This window comes from Puma concolor, chromosome B3 (assembly GCF_028749965.1).
Source record: "Puma concolor isolate L17-30 chromosome B3, mPumCon1.1.hap2, whole genome shotgun sequence".
NCBI lineage: Eukaryota > Metazoa > Chordata > Mammalia > Carnivora > Felidae > Puma > Puma concolor.
In genome coordinates, this window is record NC_141672.1 from 34,174,769 (window position 1) to 34,196,220 (window position 21,452).

At 42.7% G+C, this 21,452-nt stretch overlaps 1 protein-coding gene across 8 annotated transcripts in view; it reads right to left on the bottom strand.

Moving 5' to 3' along the window:
- RAD51B (RAD51 paralog B) overlaps window positions 1-21,452 on the bottom strand; it is a 647,682-nt gene that overhangs the window by 66,688 nt on the left and 559,542 nt on the right. For 5 of the 8 annotated variants that reach the window (XM_086709448.1, XM_086709450.1, XM_025919767.2 and 2 more), the window contains one exon: window positions 12,549-12,627. The exons of 1 other annotated variant lie outside the window; for it this stretch is intronic. In XM_086709448.1, the coding sequence (XP_086565574.1) occupies window positions 12,549-12,627 (79 nt within the window). Of the gene's footprint in view, window positions 1-899; window positions 2,797-12,548; window positions 12,628-21,452 lie in introns of those variants that run through there. 2 more of the 8 variants (XM_086709449.1, XM_086709454.1) reach the window with 1 other exon arrangement.

Consider the following 21,452-nt stretch of genomic DNA (forward strand, 5'->3'; position numbering starts at 1 on the left):
CTTTCTTGCAAACATTTCCTGGGGCAACTTTCCTGAGCCTGTCTCCTAATCTTTCATCATGGTCGAAAGAAAAGGAGGTAGCTATGGAGCCTCTACTAAACTCTCAGCACCGCTGCCCAGGCTTTCTGCAGTCACTCCTCCTGGTGGAAGATCAAACCACTATTATTGCTCCTGGTGATTCTTTTATTTGGAAAATATTCATGGAGTTCTTACTATGTGCATAGTATTGTGCTGAGTATTTTAGTGAATTGAGGATGACTGGAAGAAGCCGTAACACACATGAACAGAAATACTAGACAGGTGAGGGGTGAGAGAGGAAGAAGCAGGACCAAGTGGGTTCAAATCCACATTCCATCACTTTTTAGCAAGAGACTGAACTTTTCTTGCCTCATTGCTCATCTGCACAGGAGGAATGATGCAAAGTCCTACTTTGTGAGACTGTTAGGATTAGGTAAGCTTTTGCATGTATAGTGTGTGTCAGACCTGCAGCAACACTTAATAAATATTGGCACAATGCAAAAATGGCACATAGGTCTGTCCTGGCAATGTGGTTTGCGGTGAAAAGCTCTGTTGGAACTTGGACCAGGAGAGTGTGGGGATTGATTTGTCAGTCACTGGGTGTAGAGCCCTGTCTTAGGGATTCCTGGTGTCGAAAAAATAGGCTCAAGGAGGAAGACGTTTATTCCTTGACATTTGGAATTGGGAGGTGTCTGCCTTGTACCTTTCTCAGACACTTTTGAGTGCCCTGTTTTAATGTGTGAACTATCCAGCTTTTCTTTCTTGGCGGGCAATAAAAGTGCAAAGAAACCAAATTAATAGTTACAGAGAATAAAATATCTTTCCCAACTTCTCAAATAGTCCTTTGATGTTTGAAATTAGCCAATTCACATAATAGGAACTCACAGGAAATGTACATTTAATCAGCTGCAAAAACTCAGCTTGCTTTTCACAAATGTTCTATTGAAGACCACAAGTTCTCAAAATGCATCTCACTCAAAGGGAGACAAATGACCACAGTCTGGAAAATCTGCCTCCATGACCTCTTCCAGGTCTACCCAAATCCTTATTGCCTTCCTATGCCCAGCACATTGTTTGCTCTCCAGGAACACCTTCCCTGACTCACTCCAGCTGGATCAAACGTTCCCACTCTTGCCCTTGTAGCATGTGGCTTGGATATACATCTATCATGTCATTTCATTTTATTCTGTTTTATAGTATATGAGTTAGTAGGATATGAGTCTTTTCCATACCTTACAATATAGTTCTCGAGGACGAGACACACATCCTGCTCTTGTGAGCTTCACCCTAGCACTTGGTATGTACTCAACAAATACTAAGTTGTTCAAAGACAGTCATTCAGTTATCCTTCACTGATCTCTACCTACTTGGTGCACAGCATTCTGGTGGGCACTGACAGGAAACATGAGATAGGATGACTTGACTGTAGACTCCAAAGCATTTAAAAACCTCTGGAGGGGGAGCAGGTACAAAATGATTCTATAGAGGACAGCTTGGGGGGTCACTAACAACTTGGGTAAGAGAGGTCCCTATGCTGGGGCACGTGGGTGGCTCAGTCAGTTAAGTGTCTGACTTCGGCTGAGGTCATGAGTTAGTGGTTCGTGAGTTCGAGCCCCGTGTTGGGCTCTGTGCTGACAGCTCAGAGCCTGGAGACTGCTTCAGATTCTGTGTCTCCCTCTCTCTCTGTCCCTCCCTGGCTCATGCTGTCTCTTTCTCTCTCTCTCTCTCAAAAATAAATAAACAATAATAAAAAGAGAGAGAGAGAGAGAGAGAGAGAGAGAGAGAGAGATACCCATGCCAAAGGCGGGAAGATTTGATGCCTGTCTTTGAAGGAGTCGTAGCCTCAAGGCCTTGTACTGAACCTAGCCTTGAAGCTTTGGTTGGAAACTTCATGACAGTAGGAGGGCTTAGGCTGGGTGTTCTGCTGGAAACAACTAAATTATCCTATGGGTCACCAATTGGTTTATTTGCTAATTGACTGGCCCAGCTTTGGGCTTTAAATCCAAAGAACTCATTTCATCCTTTATTAAATACTGCATGAATCTCACTCTTTGTTCTGCAAGGCTATACACAATATACTAGTGAAACGTGAATTTACACCACAATGGTTGTGCCACTAATGACCTTCCAAATGCCACTAATACCATACATGTTCCGCTTCTCAGTTGGATCCGAACCTGTCAGTGAATTCTGAGCCCATTGACCTCCCTCTGACACAAGAGCAGACCCCCACCCCCATGCCCGCCCCCAGCCTCCCCATCTTTCCATGATTTCACTTCTGAATCAGTTACTCTTTGGAGACCCCAATTCCTTTACACCCACTCTTTTTACATGGTGGACAATACTTTATTCGGAAATGTTCCCTCCTGTAATTACAAATCCTGTTAGTCATCCTCCTCCTCTCCCCAGGGGGATTGTGGGCTTTAATTAATTAACGTGGCTAAACCGCTTTGAGGTGCCTGGTTGAAAGGTGCTATATAAGTGCAAATTATTATTATTACGGCTGTTGACATCCCATGGCGCAAAGCCTTCAGCCCTATGCATCTAGAGACCTGAACAAAGGCTTCTTCATCCTCACCTTCCCTGCTAGGTCTGAGATGGCTGGCTCAAGGGTATGGGGGCAAATCTGTTACCGTATCAACATCAATCAACTAATTAATCCCCATTATGCTGGCTTCCTGTCCTTCTTCCAAGCAGCACCATCCTGTTTCATTTCACAAATCGTGCCCCCATCAGCTCTAGACAAAGGTCATAGTGTCCCTTATGGCCTCTGTTGGCCTATAGGAGAAAAAAAAAAAAAAAAAAAGAGAGAGGGAGAGAAAGTCAGTTTGAAAAAAACAAAACAAAACAAAACTGTGTTGTCATGAAATGCGCTAACTTCTCACTAGTAGTCTAAACAAAACTTTCCTTCCAGCTGTATTCCTCTTACATACATACCTGTCTATTACCTAGAGAGCCAACAGCCTCACAAACCAGGGATACCCAGAAACACAGCATCGGTGTGGGGTAAGGTCCCGCAGCCCTGGCTTGACTGCTGATGGCTACAGACAAAAGCCCTCTCTGGGCTGGGTGGAAAGAGGTCATCCAGAGAAGTGGGAGCCCCTCTTCAGCTTCTTCCACTCACTCTCAAGTTTCCCCTGAGAAAGCCAGTTGCCATCAGTAGCCAGGAAGCCCTCACAAAGACAGGGGACCATGATTTAGATGTTTTGTGCTGCACCTAGCAAACCTCAGCCCTTAACAAATGCCCAGTGCTTCCACTGTGATGGTAGCCATTGAAAGCAGCCCTGTGGGGGAGATGTGGCCTCTCGAAGGGACGCTGCTGACCAAAATGCTCCTTACAAGGTTGTGCCTCAGACCCTTTGTTAGCGTGGACGTGGGTGCGCCTCAGGGGGTCATGTCTTCATCTGCCTCCATTTATCCTCCCTATTGAAGGGCTCCTTCAGGACATCGGTCAGTCTCTGTGGGAAGTGATTTGGAGGGCAACAAAAGAACTTGGGCCCTTTGGGGGGCCTTCAGAATTCAGTAAACATCTGGACACGGAAGGCCACGTTCTCAAGCAGTCTAGCTGGGGAGATGTCAAAAGAGAGAAAAAGCTGTGTGTGCAAGGCAAGCTCTTAGTTCTGTGGTGACATTTGTTGTAGAAAAATACAGCCGCCCCAGTAGGTAGATGGGAAGATTTTTCAAAAGCTCCTCTATTTGTCAGTTTTTGTGAGTGCAATGTACTGTTTGTCAGTTCTTGTGGCATGTGTGAGGAAGTAGAAGTTTCGCATGGCTGGGGAGCGGCATGTGATGGATGTTCCGATTCTGTATGGGCGATGAATAACCCACGATTGCACAAGCCTGTCCTGGGAGTTGTTGTTAAGCATTTCTGTTCTCCTTGAGGTTTGTAAAGTACTTTCTAGTCAAGGTGACTTGTTAGATTCTCATCATGAGCACATTTTAATTGACCAAAAAATGAAGTACTGAAGCTAAGGGAGTTACATTTCATCACATGGTGAAATTCAGGATCTGAACTCTTGACTCTCAACATTCCCTTTATTATTGAATCAATCCATTTAGAGCACATTAGTCAGCATGATTCAACATTAGTCACATGGCACTAATCAGCATTCCCCAGGGTCCCCAGATCTATCCTCAAACAGCAAAAGAAACTGGCCTCTATTAAAAGACAATGGAAAGCCATTTTCATCAGTATTCACAGGATGATGTCCAGTTCAACTCTCAGGAACCCTACTCTCCTACCCTCAGGAACCTTCCTCAGTCATCCTATTTGAAATGATTCTATCTCCTTTTTTTTTTTTTAATGTCTATGTTTTTTTTTTTGAGAGAGAGATAGTGCAAGTAGGGGCAGGGCAGAGAGAGAGGAGGACAGGGGATCTGAAGCAGGCTCTGTGCTGACATCAGAGAGTCCTATGTGGGGCTTGAACTCACAAACCGTGAGATTATGACCTGAGCCCAAGTTGGATGCTTAACTGACTGAGCCATGCAGCAGGCACCCCAATTCTATTTCTTTTAAACATATCACATTGTTAGAACCTCGATAATAGGTGCCACAGTTTGCCTTTGATTAAACTTACTTTGTTTTTGAGCTAACTAGATTTTGAGCTACTAAAAGAGAGGGAGCATTTTCCCCCTAGTCTTAATCCTCTGAGCACCATGGTTTACAAACAATAGATACCTCAACAAATACCTGCTGAACTGAACTCACTAAAATGGAGCTTAAGTCATATTCCAGAAAGAACACCAAGTCCTTTTGGAAGAAGTTTTCAAAGAAAATCAACAACCTGAATTGATTTAACATCTTTTGGTATTATTACCTGGGCATTTTCACAAATGCAAATTGTTAGCTATGCAAAGATAGCCAAATAGCTTCCAGGTTCTAAAAGAGGAGTGTGGATCCAGGCTAACTATAGTCCAGGCCTTGAAATAAAGTTTTTTAATATAACCTTATTCCAACTGACATTTTGTTCCATGTTTTAAAAAATGTGGAGACAGGAAAAAACATTTTTGGGGAAAAAATGTGTTTAGTCTATGACTTTGGACCCAAATTCATACCCTGCTTTGTGCTATAAGCACAAGTAGCTCTTGTTCAAGTATCTTTCTTGCAGAGTGCATACTAGCACATACTAAAGTTTCTGCTTGAGAGAGATTTTGTTTTGGGTGGAGGACCAAAATTTTTGGTGCTGATCCTTGGTGGCATTACTAATTGTGATACCCTACTTCTCTGTTCTAGACTCTACCAAAGAGGGTACTATTAGTATTTTTAATATATAACATTTACAATACAATATTTATGCTGCATTTCAACATTATGCTACAAGCCCAGCTCTAGGGTCTGTACTATTGTACCCTGTGGTCTAATCTCTGCAACTGGGCTCCTCTGAAAAGGATGTGTCACTGAATATTCATCTCCCCTTCTCTCTCAAGGTAAAAGAACTCCCAAAATTTAGCTAGGCACATGGTCCGCAGATAAACAACTATAATTTTCCAGTCTTTCTTCTCATATATTTACAGATTGGCCAACATGATATAAGCAGGAATAATGTGTGTAACTTCTGGTTAATATCCTTAAAAGAAGGAGGATACCCTTTCCTTTCATCATCATTTTCTACCTCATACAAATTCTGCTACCTGGTTGGAGGTAATGATGCTGAGCCATTGTAGACCATGACAACCATGAAGGCAACATCCTAGGTGTGATGGGGCAACAAGCTAAGAGCCTGGGTCCCTGCACAAATACATGGAATGAGCTGCTATACTAGTTCTGGACTGTTTTCCTCTGCAATGCTATGTGAGAAAGCAGTAAACCTCTACTTTTGATTTATATTAAGTGGACACTGTTAATTTGTATTATGATTCCACCCAGCCAAACTTATAACCCAACTCAGGAACTTTCTTGAGGGATTGCTTACAATACAGTGACTGATCCATCTTAGCTTAGGATTTCAAGATTCAAGGTTCAGGACAGGAGTGGAATATTCCAACAGAGGCTCATGAAGCCTGAAAGATAAGTTGCCAGAAGGGCTGCCATGATGGAAGATGAGAGGCTCCACCCCATTTCTGATTTTATAAAATCTTAGGAGCTCTGAGTACTTGTGAAGGGCTACAAACCCAATTCTGAGGTAGTGAACCCTACTTTGCCTTTCTGGAACTCAGTCTGCTGTCCTGAAAATAAGGGCAGTGGATGAGACTAAAATCTCTCATTCTTGAAAGCGTATATTATAGTTATAGCTTTGGGAGGAATTAAAGTAATTTTTGTCAACTAATCATCTAAGTATATGCATAAAGCACATATGTTGTGCAGAAGATACCTCTAGAGACTATGGAAAGATAATACCCCAATGGCAGAGATAAAAGAGGTATCCACAGAGAATACATGAGAAGACTGCCCATGCAAACATGACAACCAACTTATAATTACACACAGCTGTGTAGCAATTGGTTCGCTACCTCCAGAGGAAGTTTAAATTGGTAAATGTCCTTGGAAAGCAACTTGGGAATATATAGTAAAGATTAAAGTGTGCATACCCTCTGACCAGTCGTTTCACTTTTTATGTATACCTAGAGAAACCCTCACACCAGCACACAAAGAAGCACATGTAACCGAATTCACTTAGTTAACAAATAATTGAGATTTCCATCAATAGGGGAATGGATAATGTGGCATATTCAGACAATGAATACGGATACCTCATTAAAGTAAAAGAACATGATCCATGTGTATCAATGTGGAAAAATTGTAAAAACAAGACATTAAGTGACAAAAGCAAATTGTGGAATGATGTGTCCAGTAAACCATTTATGCAGACTTGGAATGCACTCAAGACAAATCATCGTATCATATTTGGATTCACATACATGTAGAAAAGTTCTTCAGAACAAGGGAAAGGATATGTATCAAACCCTGGAGAGTTTCTACTTCTGTGAAAGAGTGTGAGGGAGGGATAGGAACAAGGGGTTTTTAATTTTGTCAAGTTTTATCCCTATAATTAAAAAAAAAACTGGAACAAATATGACAAAATTTTAACATTTGCTAAGTCTGGGTGTTAAAGTCATGGGTTTTATTATTTTCTGTCCTGTTCCATATTTAAAATATTTTATTTTGGAAATATTTTCCAAAAAAATATTTTTTTGGAAAATAAAATCTCTCTTTGAAGCTAATAGCCAGAGTTAAAAAAGTAAACAAAGCAGAGGGTTGGTGGGAGAAGTTGCCATGGAAGCAGGGAATGTGAAGTAAATGTTGAAAAAGAGGAGAGAACTGGCAGAGGGTCATGCTTCCTCATTTTCCCCGGGGACGTTCCTCCCTGAGAGGCAAGTGGGAGTCATGAAGGACAATGCCTTGGCCTGCACAAGCTTTTTGAGGCTGCAGTGGCACCTGGCAGCCCAGAGACAATGTGACAGACCTGCTCTGCCCTCTTCTCTGTGACCTCTGAGAGAGAAGTTCACTCTCTCTGCTCCATTGAATCCCAGGGCTCTCTGCCCAGGCTCCCACAAGAATGCCAGGCTGTGCCAGGTGTGTGGGTTCTATTTACCAAGCAGACACCTCCATACCTGGATGGAAATAGATTGAGAATCTTCTGGGTCACTTTGAGTCCACTAGGCAGAAAACATTTAGATGTGTTACTAATTCAAACTGAAATCTGATGAATGTAGATGGTGGTATTTGGGGGAAAAGAATTTTTTAATAAATCACCCAGTTGGCCCAGGGTCTAAGAAAATGGGGTGGAAGAATCCAACCCAATTTTGTGACAAGGGAACAAATAGGGGAGATTAATGCCTCTCCCAATAAGCTTCAAAAGGCGATCAAACAAACATTCTTGATTTTACAAGAAAGATGAGGTACATAGCTATCCAGCCCTTAAGAAAAATCATTGTTTCATTGTTTTCTGATTTCTTCTGAGTCCCTAAGTAGGTGGTTGGAAAAACAGGAAACTAGCTTCATTTGCAGAATTGTCTCTGGACCCATCTCAGGGTGCCCTGGGCTCCCCTAAGATTCCTTAGCCCCATCCCAAGGTTTATGCTGCTCATTCAGAACTAAACTAGCAGAAGATAGCACCAGAATCCAAATTCAACCTGTCATACCTCATTTTAATTTTTTAAAAAACAACATAAAAACCACAATTCTGCCCTACTGAGAAACTAAGGCATTATTTTCTGTCCCTAACAACTTGGCACTTGATTTTCAAATGCTCGCTAGATTCCTGAGGAAATGGAGAGAGTAGGGCAAAGGAAGAGTGAATAAGGAGCCCCTCTTCATTCTCCCAGGCCAGCCCGGCTTCCTTACTAAGTCGGCAGGCCTCCACTGCCCTGAGCCTCACAAAGGCCAAGGAGGCTCTGGGAGAGACCAGCCTTGGGTTTTTCCTAGGCCTCCCACAGCATCAGCAACACAGTCTGGCTGTTTTCAATTACAGGATCTTAATCTTTAGTCCTGGCCTGACACAGAGGCCCAGGGGTCCCAGCTGTGATCTGCAGGGCACAACATTTGGGGCTTGTTGGGGAAACAAAGAACATGACCAGAGCAGAATATGGGTCAGGTTGGAGTTCACTGCAAATGCCCCTTTCCCTTCAGCAGCCAGGCGGTTCTGTGGGTCCACTCCATTAAGGCTGATTTCCAAAGCCAGCTCCTGCTTTCCTTTCTCCATTAGGCCCTGGCACCCTTAGCCTTACTCTGAGCCAGCCAAAACTCTAAGCTCTTCCCCCCAGTGGGTGCTGGGCATTTCATGTTGAACTCAGGGCAAGAGGAGAAAAGCATTAATGGGAGTCACCCCCACACCCTCCACCTTTCCCACTTAAGTTGCACAAAAGGGCTGACTCTCCCTCTGCTGGGACCTGCCCCTCTCAGAGTCTGAACCATCAGGAAGCTGGTGGCTGCGAGCTCCCTCTCCTTTGAAGCCAACTATTTCCAGGGTCTTGAGCCCAACCATGAGGCCAGGATCTCCACAAGTGCAGGACAGACAAAGAAGATGCAAACAGCTCAGTATTACCATGGTAATGGCCTGAGCCAGGCAGCCTCCTGAAGATGCTGGGAGGGTGGGTTTTCTTTTACTTTTTCTTTTCTTTCTTTTTTTTTCTTTTTCTTTTCTTTCTTTCTTTTTTTCTTTTTGCAAAAGGAGAATAGTTCCGCTTTGTATTTTACTACAACAATAGCACAGACTGGCTCCTTCAAGTATTTCAAAAAGCAGCCTGAGAAATCTCTAACCAGGCCCCTCAGTCTCTCCAGCCTGCCGATTTATTGTTCCTCCCATCCCAGGGAACAAAAAGGCAGGAAGGGTATAAGGCCCCCAGTTGCCGGCTGTTCTTAGCATCCTAATCCTTGGGAACTGGTAAGGGGAATGGCCTGTGGAGCCAGTAAATCGAATTCTGGCCTCACCTTTTATTCCCTCCCTCTGCTCATGCACACAGGAGCTCTCCAGGTATTATAAAACCTCCTGGTTAGCAGGCTGGTAGGAATCTTGGACTTGCTAATGGGTTAAAAGGCAGTGAGGGATCATTCCCACATTCACTGACAGCCCCCTCCACCTGAAAAAGGGCAGCCTGTATGGACTGTTCCTTCCCACCACTCCAGGCTGCCTCTGTATAACAAATACTGAACGTCCAGCCCCAAGTGCCTTTTTTAGTTGGTACCATAGGAGCTGCCCTCACTCTTCCAGCCTTTCCCCCTCTCCGTCTCTGTGTCTCTCAGACATGGATTGTATTGCCCCTCAAATCCCCTGCACTAGGTACCAACCAACCTCCATGCCAACCTGGGGCTAGCATGCCAGAGCAACCTCTCACACGAGGAAAGCTTCTCGACCTTGGCTGCAGGTATCTTTCCAAGGTTACCACCCAGGAATCAAAAGTTGCTTTGCCTTAAACCTGGGGAATTATGGAGGTGCCTTTTTTTTTTTTTTTTTTTAGTTCAGTCATCTGGTAAGAGTAGGGGGAAAAATAAGCTTTCATGTTCTGGTGTATGGAGATCTCAAGGTACAACTCTACTGAGCTAAGGGATGATAGGTACACCATCACCGAGGAGAATCAGATAAGCTGAAGGGTTAAGGCCTGTGGAGATCACCCAGGCCGATGACTACAGTCCAAGGAAGAAAAATATTTTGCACTGCAACCTCCATACACAAACTCATTATGCACACACACAGTCACCCAAGAAATATGCCATGAAACAATGCAATATGTGTGATATAATCTGTGATTTTTAAAATTCTCCTCTATTTCATTTTTAAAAATTCTGGTTGTGACTCATTAATTTCATTTCACGACCCACCAATGGGTTGCAACACAGTTTGCAAAGTGCTGAATCAAGGTCAACATTGTCATTTTTAAGCGGACAAAACTGGGGTGCCAGAGATTTTCTCAAGATTACACCAGAGATAGAACAGAAATCCAAGGGGGTCTCTCCACTAGAGGAGGGATCTGCATTCTTTTCTCAGGACCAGAGCTCTTTCTTGTGTTCCCAAAGCCTTGGGAGCACATAGCTATTGGGGAGGGAGACCCCAGAGGTCTGTATTCAGTGGCATTACTGCTAAGGGCAGAAGGGTTCTGCTGCCTCAGAAAAGCTCAGAGAGGGAGACATAGCTGGGGCAGGGGATGGAGAAAAATCTTTAAAAGCAACCAGTGGAGGCACTGAAGTCTCCCAGACATTTGTATTTATTGGTTGGGGTTCCTACATCATCGTACTCTTCCCTTAATTTTTCTCTCTCTGGGACACATAGCTATAGGTCAGCCTCCTTTCTCCTTTGTTTTCCAACTTTTTCTAATAGTCTTTTTTTGCCAATTTTCAACCTCTACCAATTCATTTCTAGCCTCTCTCTGAACAACTTTCTATTTCCTGTCAAAATCATGATCTTAGCAATGAGGCTCAGAAGCAACTCTGTGAATCTTGTTCTCACAAATATTATCCTAAAAATTATCCAAATTAGGTCAGGCTTAGAGATGCTGTTTACCAAACTGCCCAGTGATCAAGATATAGGCACGATATCAAGGCTCTGAATACAAGCCATCTGGGCAACACTGCCTCTTTTCCTCCTGACATTGCCTTGTAATCTTCCATAGAACGTCTTAAAATCTTCATTTAAATTTGCTATTTAGTTGATTTCTAATCTTTTAAGAAAGCCTCTAAAAACGAAGAGCCAAAAGCCACACTGTGTACTGGGTAAATAAGAGTTCAGCTTTCTGATTGCTTATTAGTTATACACCCTTAGAGAGTACGTAACAAAGGGGCCTGCTGTTTGCTTTGCTTAATCTGGTCTTAAAATCTCTGCTTCTTTGTCAGAAAACAATATTTGCAATTGTAAAAAAAATATTTACCAAGGAACTTGGATACCATAAGTCAAAGGCTAAGAGCCAAAGGTCAATAGTTCTTACCCCAAATTTCCCTGGACCCGAGTCCCTGCTGTGGAGCTCAGCTGCACCAAACAAACAAGCTGCTTTCCGGGTCCATTAAGAAGCGGACGTTTTAGAAGGGGAAGGAAAGGGGAGGCTGCAGCCTGCTCCTTGGTCCAAAAGCATGAGCCCTCCAGCCCGCCCCACAAAATTCCTGCTAGATCTTTGCTATGCAATGTGTCTCCATGGGAATATTCTAAGGACTCACCCTGTTTCATCAACCTGGGGAAAGTACTCGACTTACAAAATCCTAAAGGGTGGATATTCCTCCTACAGACAGCAATGACAGTATGTTCCACTGGGCTTTGGCATAGATGTTCACCTATGCATTCTGTGGACCTGCCTCCTGCCTGGCAGTGGGGGGCAGATGTGTGTCCTCAGTCTTCGGTGGAGACCGTTCTCAATCTACAAAGCAGCTTTGGACAACTGGCCCTGTGGGCTAAGTTCAACAGTGTTTGAGTTTGCCTCTCATGTTCATTATTTTCTGGACAGACCTGCAATCACCAGAAGACCCAGCGTCTGGGAACCACCACTGTACATCAGTGAGCTCCAGGCTGTGGCCTTGGGGCGCTCCATTGTGAGCCAGAACTCAGCTCCTTCTAAGTCCTAGGCCCGGGTCACATGGTACAGGTCAGCAAGGCCTGGTCCCCAGTCGGGACTTGAGTAAAGGGAACAGAAATGGAGTAACCAGAAAGGGGCCGAGAAAGTAGTGGCCAAGGAGCCATGACAAAGTGTCTCCCAGGCTGCCAGACCAGACGGTTTTTCAGTTTGGTAAGCAAGAGGGCTCTGAGGCAATGCTGGGTCCTCCACACTCTCATCAGAGGCTTATTGTCTGGTTCCTCACTCCACAGGGTCTGCAAAGAGCACCAGCTTTTGGCAGTTCCTAGATTAGTGCTTTAACTCTCATTCTTTGCCTCACTCTATTAGGAAATTCTCTAGTTTTCCCTCAGCCTCACCTCCACCTTCTGTTATGTTCTTGCCACAATTATCAATCTCTTTTGATCTCATCAGGATAAATATCATTGGTGAATTCATCTTGGCCTTTGATTCTGCCCTGAAGCAGCTTCTATCAGGAGCATGGCAGTAATTATCACCAGTGGTAGGCAGCAGTGAGCATAATCAGCTTAAAGAAACGGCTTAATCAAGGATCTTACCTTGAAGAACCAGGCCTTCCTTCTGGATGGTATAAGCAAATGAGGTGAAGGGAGCCAGAGGGGACTTGGCAATGAGAATCTGCACATAAAGCATATTTTCCCAGAGTTAGTCAAAGGGGTATCATATCAGAGATGAACCTCTGTTCACTCCCCTTCCCACTTTGAGACAAAGCGGTAACATGTGACTACAAGCCATAAAGTTTATTTAAAAAAATTATTTTAGAACCAAATCAGTGTTATTCCTTCAATGAGCTGATCACTTTGGAAGGCTGTACATTTATCCCAACTATTCTGCCCCTGAATGCCATATTCTTGACCAGTTCCTTTAGAAATGTTTCCTTATTTTATGCCTCATGCTTTAACAGCTACCTTTTTGCCCAAAGATAAACCTAGACTGATTCTCTAATCTTATTCATAAATTTAGCTATTTTTCTAAAAAGAAATTCAAAGCTACCCTTAAAAGATAAAGATTTACTATCATTATAAATATTCACAATAACTTGGTAAAAGCAAAGCCATGATAATTTGCTTTATTGGCCCCAGCTCTTTACCAATTCTGTATTCATGCCATTTGCCCTGTAACTACATTTCCTCTTGCTTAAGGTGTAGGTATTTCCCTGGACTGAGGATTTGCCCATATGACTTGCTTTGGCTAACAGGTTTTTTGCCTAGGCTTCGAGAAGCCTCACATATCTCCCCTTGCTCTCTTATGCTTCTGCTACTGTGAGAGAAAAATACGTCCAAGCTAACCGGCTATCTCAGAAGGAGGTTGAGAGACACCTGGTGCAGTGCTGGCCAGCCACACCCAGTCCACATTGCTGACCCCCAAGAGAACCACATACACATTAGTTAAGTGCTTATTACTCTATGCCTCTGAGATTTTGGTGGTGTTGTCATGAAGCATCACTGCAGCAAGAGTTGAATGATATACCAGCCAACACAAAATATCAACAAATATTTTGAGCAATGGCTTTCTCCTAACAAAATACCTACTTTAAAAGGGATAGTCATGGGGTGCCTGTGTGGCTCAGTGAGTCAAGTGTCTCAGATCATGATCTCGGCTCAGGTCATGATCTCATCATTTGTGGGATCGAGCTCTATGTCAGGCCCTGTGCTGACATGTAGAGCCTCCTTGGGATTCTGTCTCCCTCTCTCTTGGCCCCCTCCCCTGCTTGCACACTCTTTCTCTCTCAAAATAAATAAATAAAGTTAAAAAAAATAAAAATAATAAAAAATAAAAGGGATAGTCATTTGGTCATTAAAAAAGTATTATCATTAACACCTATTCTCATACTTCATAGGGTTCCACTGAACTTCTATGACATTTCTCTTGAAGGAAGATGAAGACCAGTTTCCTGCTTTACAAATTAACATCATCAAAGATAGGGATAGTGTGACACAGAGCCACTTAGGTAATCAGGGAGGCAAGAGAGAAGGAAGAAGTAATTTCAAATCACCAAAAGGCTTAAATGTAATATCTCAATTTATCTCAATACAGCAAACATTTACTGATTGTCAACTCTGGTGGTATAATGTGGTGGAAAGATCATAGGTTGTAGTCATAGAGTTTGAATCTAGGCTCTTCCCCTAATCAGCATGGTGCCTATTATAAGACCTCCAATTTTCCCCTAATAGCCACCCCCTCTTCTTCTGTTTAGTTAACAACTCCCCAGGTTTCAACACTTCTCTGCCACTTTTGCAACTGGGGGGTGACCATGTGATCAAGCTTTGACTAACAGTCTGTGAGTACAAGTGACAGGTAACACTTCCAATGTTTTGAAAACTAATGTTTTCATTAAATCATTGTGTGCTCTCCACTTTCCCTTTCCCTGTTCCCAAGGGCAGGAACTGGCTTCAACTACATGGAGGTGGACATCCTGGGAGATGATGAAGCAACTTGGGAGCAGGAAGCTGAGTGACCTCACAAAGCATCAGTGCTTCCCACCTGGGATCACCTGTCCATCTCAGGACAGAGCCACTTGTCTGAACCACTGAGTTTCCAAATGTCTTTGTTACTATGGTGTTTGTAGCCTGAATTCTAACCAATACCGTGGTTCTGCAACACCTAACCTTTTTGATTCTCAGTTTCCTCACATGTAAAATGGGGATAATAACACCCACCTAAGTGGGATTATTGTGAAGATCAAATTAAGTATATTAAAATTCCTGTCACTGAGCCAAACTAAGAAAAACATTTCCAATCAACCTGTCCCATATGCTTCCCAAGTACTCCTTACTTTTCACTCATCAAAAATCAAAATACTTTACTTTTTTTTTTAAATGTTTATTCATTTTTGAGAGACAAGGAGAGACAGAGCATGAGAGGGAAGGGGCAGAGAGATAGGGAGACACAGAATCTGAAGCAGGCTCTAGGCTCTGAGCTGTCAGCACAGAGCCCGACGCGGAGCTCAAACTCACGAACTGCAAGATCATGACCTGAGCCGAAGTTGGACGCTCAACCGACTGAGCCACCCAGACACTCCTAAAATACTTTACTTTTACCAGAAGGATTCAACTCAAGTTAAATCTCAGTAATTTACTACTGCTTTATTACTGCTCTAGAGTTATGTAAATAAATTTGCTCATCATTCTTAGACCCAATGAGTAGGTCGTATAGGTGGGCATTAGCATCTTCATGTCAACACACCTCACCTGAAAATTAGGTGGAACCTTTCTGACAGAGTTAGTTTAGGGATGGTTCAATGTGAAGTTTATGGATGCCCAATGGCAGGAGAAGGGCATGACAGAAAAGAAGATAGTACTTCTCAAACTTCAATGTACGTATGAGTCACCTACAGGTTTTGTTGACATGCAATTTCTCATTCAGTAGGGCCTGATAATCTGCATTTCTAGCAAGCTCCTAGGAGATGCTGATGCTGTGGTCCATAGACCGCATTTTGAACAGCTGGGTTCCAGGAAATTAGCCCGACTGAAGAATCTAAGATGAAGAAGCAAGAGACAGGAGTCCTGGAGCCAATTAGAAAGCTATTGTGATAATTCAGGGCTGAGATGACAAGGCCCTCAACCACAGTTGTGTCAGAAAGAATGGGAAAAAAAGGAAATGGAGAGAAGAAATATAAATCCTTTAGATCAAAGAGCAATAGAAATAAATTAAACATATCCCAAACCTCAGATCTTTCTTGTCTGCATAATTGCACATGAAACCAAAAGGGTATAAATAAATAGTAATCAATAAAGTATCATACTATATTTTTGAAAATCATATTAACCATTTTTACTTTATAGACTAAAAATCTGACACTAAGGGAAAAAAAATAAGATATTCCAATGCAGCACAACAAACAGGATCTAAAGCTATGGGTCAGTGGGTCAGTGGTGTCACCTCCATCATTTGAACACTTCCACTCCTAGGGAGCACATGCCCACTGTGAATAAGCCAAGAGACATTCGCCTGGAGGGACCTCACACCTGGAAAGACCTCCCTTCCAGGGAATCATGGACTTTGGACAGGTCATTGATAAACGCCCTGTCCTTCCTGAGCAGGGTTTAAAATCGGTCATCAAAAGGGTGATTTGTATGCAGTTAGAAAGAGGAAGCGATCAGTTGTGTCAGATGAATCGCACTTCCTTTTTTTTGGAAAGAACTTCCAGATTGATAGATCTGAGGGCTACCACCAACATGAAATATCTGATTTTCTGCAAAAAAATGTAACAAATTCTCAATATCCTTCTGGGATAGAGTAAAGACAAGTTGGGCTGGATGCCAATACCATTAAGTGGGTTTGTAAGTGACACGAAGATCAATAGCAACCTCTAGTAGAATGCATTGGATTCTAGCCTTGGTCTTGTCCATGTTCAGCATTCTCACTGACCTGGACAAGGACACTGATGTCCTCAACCCCATCCATACAACAAATATGGGATCCACCATGGAACAGAACTGCCCCAAATTGCCACCCCAATGGAGTTTATATTCTAAAGGACGAAAAAGATAATAAATAAAATGAGTAGAATATATGGTATATTAAATGATTATGCATGCAATGGAGGGAAAAAAGGCAGAGAAAGAGTATAGGAAGTGTATTGGAACTGAGGAGAGGGTCAATTTTAAATAGAGTATTAAGAGAAGACCTTACTAAAAAGGTGACATTTGGACTTGTGGATCATGTAATTAAACCTATTGATGGGATGCTGAGTGTGGTAACAGAAGACAAAAAATGCAAAGAGTCGTTATATTGGATTAGACAATCATAATAACAAAACAAATCTCAGTTTGACTAGAAGGTTGGGACAAATCCTACAAATCTTTCAGAATGAAATTTTATTAAAATGTATGTAAGGCCCTGTCCTTGAATACAACGGACCAACTACTGGTTACAGAATGGCTTACAGAATAGCATTCAGAAAATGGATTAGGAGTGTTAGTTAACTATAGTTCAATACAAGTTGGTTGTGAAATGTGGTTCACAAAAATCTAGCATGGTCTCAGGTTGTATTAGTAGAGACACAGTATCTGGAACAAGAGAAGTGATGGTCTTCTTCTCATTCAACAAATCATACTGGGTGCGATGTGTTTGGATTGGAGCCTAAATTCCAAAAGAGAAACTGACAAACAGAAGAACAACTGGAAGTGAAGGGTGAAGTGGGGTGAAGGTGTGTTTGCTTTTAATAGTTTTCTTTCTTCTTTTCCTTCCTTTCATTCTTCCTTTTTTCTTTTCTTTCTTTCCCTCTCTCTTCCTTCCTTCCTCCATACTTCTCTCCCTCTCTTCTTCCCTCCCTCCTTTCTTTCTTTCTTTTTCTTTCTTTCTTTCTTTCTTTCTTTCTTTCTTTCTTTCTTTCTTTCTTTCTTTCTTTCTTTCTTTCTTTCTTTCTTTCAATATGAGTTTTCTGATCTGAAGATTCTTTAGTGTTACATATTAGAGAGGAGAAGAGTAAATTCATTTTCTAGCCCAACAGATTTCAGGAAAAAAGTGATGCTTGCCATGTATCTTTGTGAATACATAGAGAGTCTTCCCTTTTTAAGACTTGAGTGAATACCCCACGTTCTTGTGCCTTTCTACCTTTCAAACTAGAAATTATCCTTTTCTAATGCAAACAAACCTCCCTAGTAGATGATTTGGGCTATTTTGTTTCAGATGTTCAGTCACCTCCTACATTTGGTGTGTTCTAATCGTTGTCTGACTTGTGCTGTTGTCAAATGTCATTCTACCTTCTGCAATACATCATGACCTGCAGGGAGGGCCTGGCTGCTTAATAAAATTCCAAGATGCTAGATGAACATTTTTTTTAAATCATACTTAACCTTGCATGCAATGTGTGAGGTTGGCTTTGGAATCCTCTGAGGGTTCACAGATATGTAGGTGGGCAAGAATGAGTGCAGACACTTTGGCTCAGAAAGCCAAAGTGTCTTAGGCCAAAGCCTAAGGCCACACAGGGCAGGTGTGTGGTGTTGTGAGCTGTTATCCCACCTGCAAATAGCTAGGTTGTTGTTGTTGTTTTTTTTTTTTAATGTTTCCTTTATATCAGACTAGCTTGACTTAATACTCTAATGAATATACTTTTTCCTCTCTTCACCTATTCTTGCAAGGAAAGTGATCATCAATATATTAAAATTCTTTTGAAGAACATTTAAGGTATAGATGTGTTGGGTTCCAAATCCCACTACTATCTGGACATAATTTCCATTACTTGTACCCCCTACCCACTATCCACGTACTTATCCACATACTTATTCAATCCACAAATACTATCCAAGTACTTATTCAAGTACTACAAATAGTATCCAAGTACTATCCATGTACTCATTCAATCCACAAATATTTACTGGGCACTTTCCTTTGTGCTAGGCACTGTTCTGGATGCAGGGGAGATAGCAGGGGATGAGACAGACAAGGTCCTTGCTTTCATGGAGCTGACATTCTGGTGGCAGAAGACAGACAATACAGGGAGGTCTTTAGGCCTTTGGGTTTTTTTTCCCATTGACATTCTACTATGCGTTTCTTTTTCCTGGGCACTCACTCATTCATTCATTCAATCCATTCATCAACAAACATTTATTGAATACCTACTGTGGACCAGGCAGATGAATCTGCACTGTGTGAATTCGCACTTTTTAAAGGACTGCTATCTATTTCTACCTCAATTTATTTCTTATGTGTATGTCCTGAATTTTCGATGGGATTGCAAAGATCAGAGCACTTTCTTTGATCCCACATCCATCCCTTTTATAGGGCCCAACCCAGTGCTTTGCACAAAGTGGGCTCTGAAAATGACCAGTGAGTATTTTCCTCACTGTTCTTCACTTTATCCCTATTTTTCACACTTTATGTGTGAAGTTTTCTCCCAATTTACAAGTGAACACACAGAGGCCTAGGTATTCTAAATAAAATGTGGAAAGAGAAGTCAGCCTTTGGGGCTCACTGGCCTCCCCTTACAGACCCTATTCTCCTTCTTTTGTGTCCCCTCAGGTGCCTATTTGGCTTTGAGCAAATACATTGTCAGCTGATTCTCTTTAGCTTTAAAGTGGCAGCTGATTTAAACCTTCTAGGGTTACCCTTTCTGGTGTTTGCATTTTAAATATAAGACTCTCAAAGGAGATTAATGGATCTAAAATAGTGGAAAGTCCTACAGGATCAGGATGGGTGAGGGAGCCTTCCGGGGTTCCCACAGTGATGACGATAATGATGAAGGAGAAAACAACAACACTTTGAGGTAGGTGGCTTATAAGTGCTGAAGTCGGGATTCCAGCCCAAGCCAGATGGTTCTATAGTCTGTTTTTGAACCACCATGATGGTAGCCCCCAATGTGTCATGCACAGATGAATCTACTTTTCTGGGATAATACATCAAATGAGGCAAGATGTATAACAGACAATAAGGGCATTTTTTTTCTGCAGCCTGGATATTGCACAAGTCAAGACAAAGAAGGGAGTTGGATAAGACATCCATGCAAGCTGCCTTGGAGGTTGGAAGTTCACAAGCATCCACACTGGCAGTCTTGTTTCTGCCCTTCATTTCTGAATGTCCAAATCTTACCTACTCCTTGAATCCCATACAACTGCCACCTCTCCCAGAAAGCCCATGCCATTGCTCCAGCCTGAGGTAATCTTTCTCTAATCCCCTCACACTCCATCTATACCTCTCTAATGGTGCCTACTGCTTTCTCCACTGTTTCACAGTGAATGTTACCTGGACCTACTACCACGTATTTGAAGGTAGAGACCATCATTGCTGCTTCTCCTAGTCCCACCAACCTCCAGTATGGTGCCAAATACATAACAGAAGGTGAATTATAAAACCAAAAAAATGAAGCAGTGAATAAATGCACAAATTGTTGACCATCAGAAGCCCTGACTCATACCCACTTTGAAGACTTAGCTGGCACCCCTCCCCAAAGTTGGGAGACTTAGAAGATGCCATAGAAAAGAGCAGCTTGCCCAGTCAATCACTGCCAAGATTCTCAGCTTGGGCAGGTCCAAAGTCAAGTCTTTGGTTTCAGCTTGCTATAGCATCACATGTTTTTCCTGGCCTGATCCCACTTCTAAGAGGCTCAGAAAGTGGAAAAGGAGCCATAGAACAGAAAGTGCTGGCCATAGGAACCTCAGGCCTTCTCCAGTATGGTGACACCTTCTAGGGATAGTGCCTGTGTCATTCTAAAGTGTAGGTGTGACCCTCATCTGGAGCAACCCAGACCAGGCCTTCTCCTCCATGGGTGGTCAGAAAAGCCAGTGTGGAGCAGACACACAAAGATGTCAGGAACCTTGGGTATAGGCCTTCCTGGAGGCTGCTTTTATAGAGTTCTGGTCCTGGCAGTTTACCTGAGTTTCTGCAATACAGCCTCAAATTTAGGAAAAAGTGAGTTTTGCCTTTATGGCCCAGGAAAGGAGACATGAATAAGCAGCCATGTGCTGAGGGTAATCTGGCACCAATTCTTCCACTTTTTCTTCTCTAATTCTTGTGCCAGGAAGGCTTCCCTTAACACTGCTAATGAATCCTTCCTCTCTTCTATTTCCTTCTCCTTCGCAATCACTACCCCAAATCTCACATTGGTTGGGGGCGAAAGGCAGAGTAAAACCAGCTGGCAGAGGAAAAGAATAAGCAGAAGAATTTCTTTTTGTAAGGGGCAGGTGGTAAACCTGGCTTTCTTTCTATCTCTGCTCTCTGCTACAAAATTTAGAGTCCAAAGACAATGTAACATGTTCAGCCAAGAAAACTGGGGTGGGAAGCAATTGAGACAGCTGAGAAATGTGACTTCATATCCATCCACAATTATTTAATTAACCCTGCTTCAGCCTCCTCTGTGATCGACAAATTATGTGGTGGTTGATGAATTCGGCAGTGATGTCCTTGTTGAATACATCTAATACTTTCATCTGCATGCAGAGGTCCTTCTGAGAAGCAAGGGAGGAAACCTACTGACTCTGAAATGTCCTTCAACAGGGACCCTATTTTCTCACTTCAACTGGATGTCTAGGCTAATAAAACCCATTGCTAAGCTAAACAAACCTTTCCTCTAGCTGTACCAAGTGTCTGTGACAGAAATTCTTCATGCCAGGGATTTTCCTCCTTGTCCAAGACTTAGAAAAAGGTTGTTTTCTCAGCTGCTTTGAAGCCCAGGAAGACAGCCAGGGAGGCAAACAAGGCAGTCAGTCTTGCATCAGATAATTCAACAGGCTTTTGATAACCTCAAGTCTTCTGTCTCTTCCCCAGGTTGAGCTGAATTCTCCAAGCCTAGGGACAGAAAGCCGGAAACGCTCCAGACAGGAAGATCTCTGTGGCTGGAAAGAGGCCACAGGACCTGGGGGGGTGGGCAGGGGGGCTTGAAGTGTACCCAGTGATCCTCAAAGGAATTCCCTAGTCATTGTGTTAAGAGAGCTGGAGGGAAAGGTGGCAGAGGTCCAGCTCCCAGTCCTTATCTGGATCGTATACTGATTGGAATCTGCTTC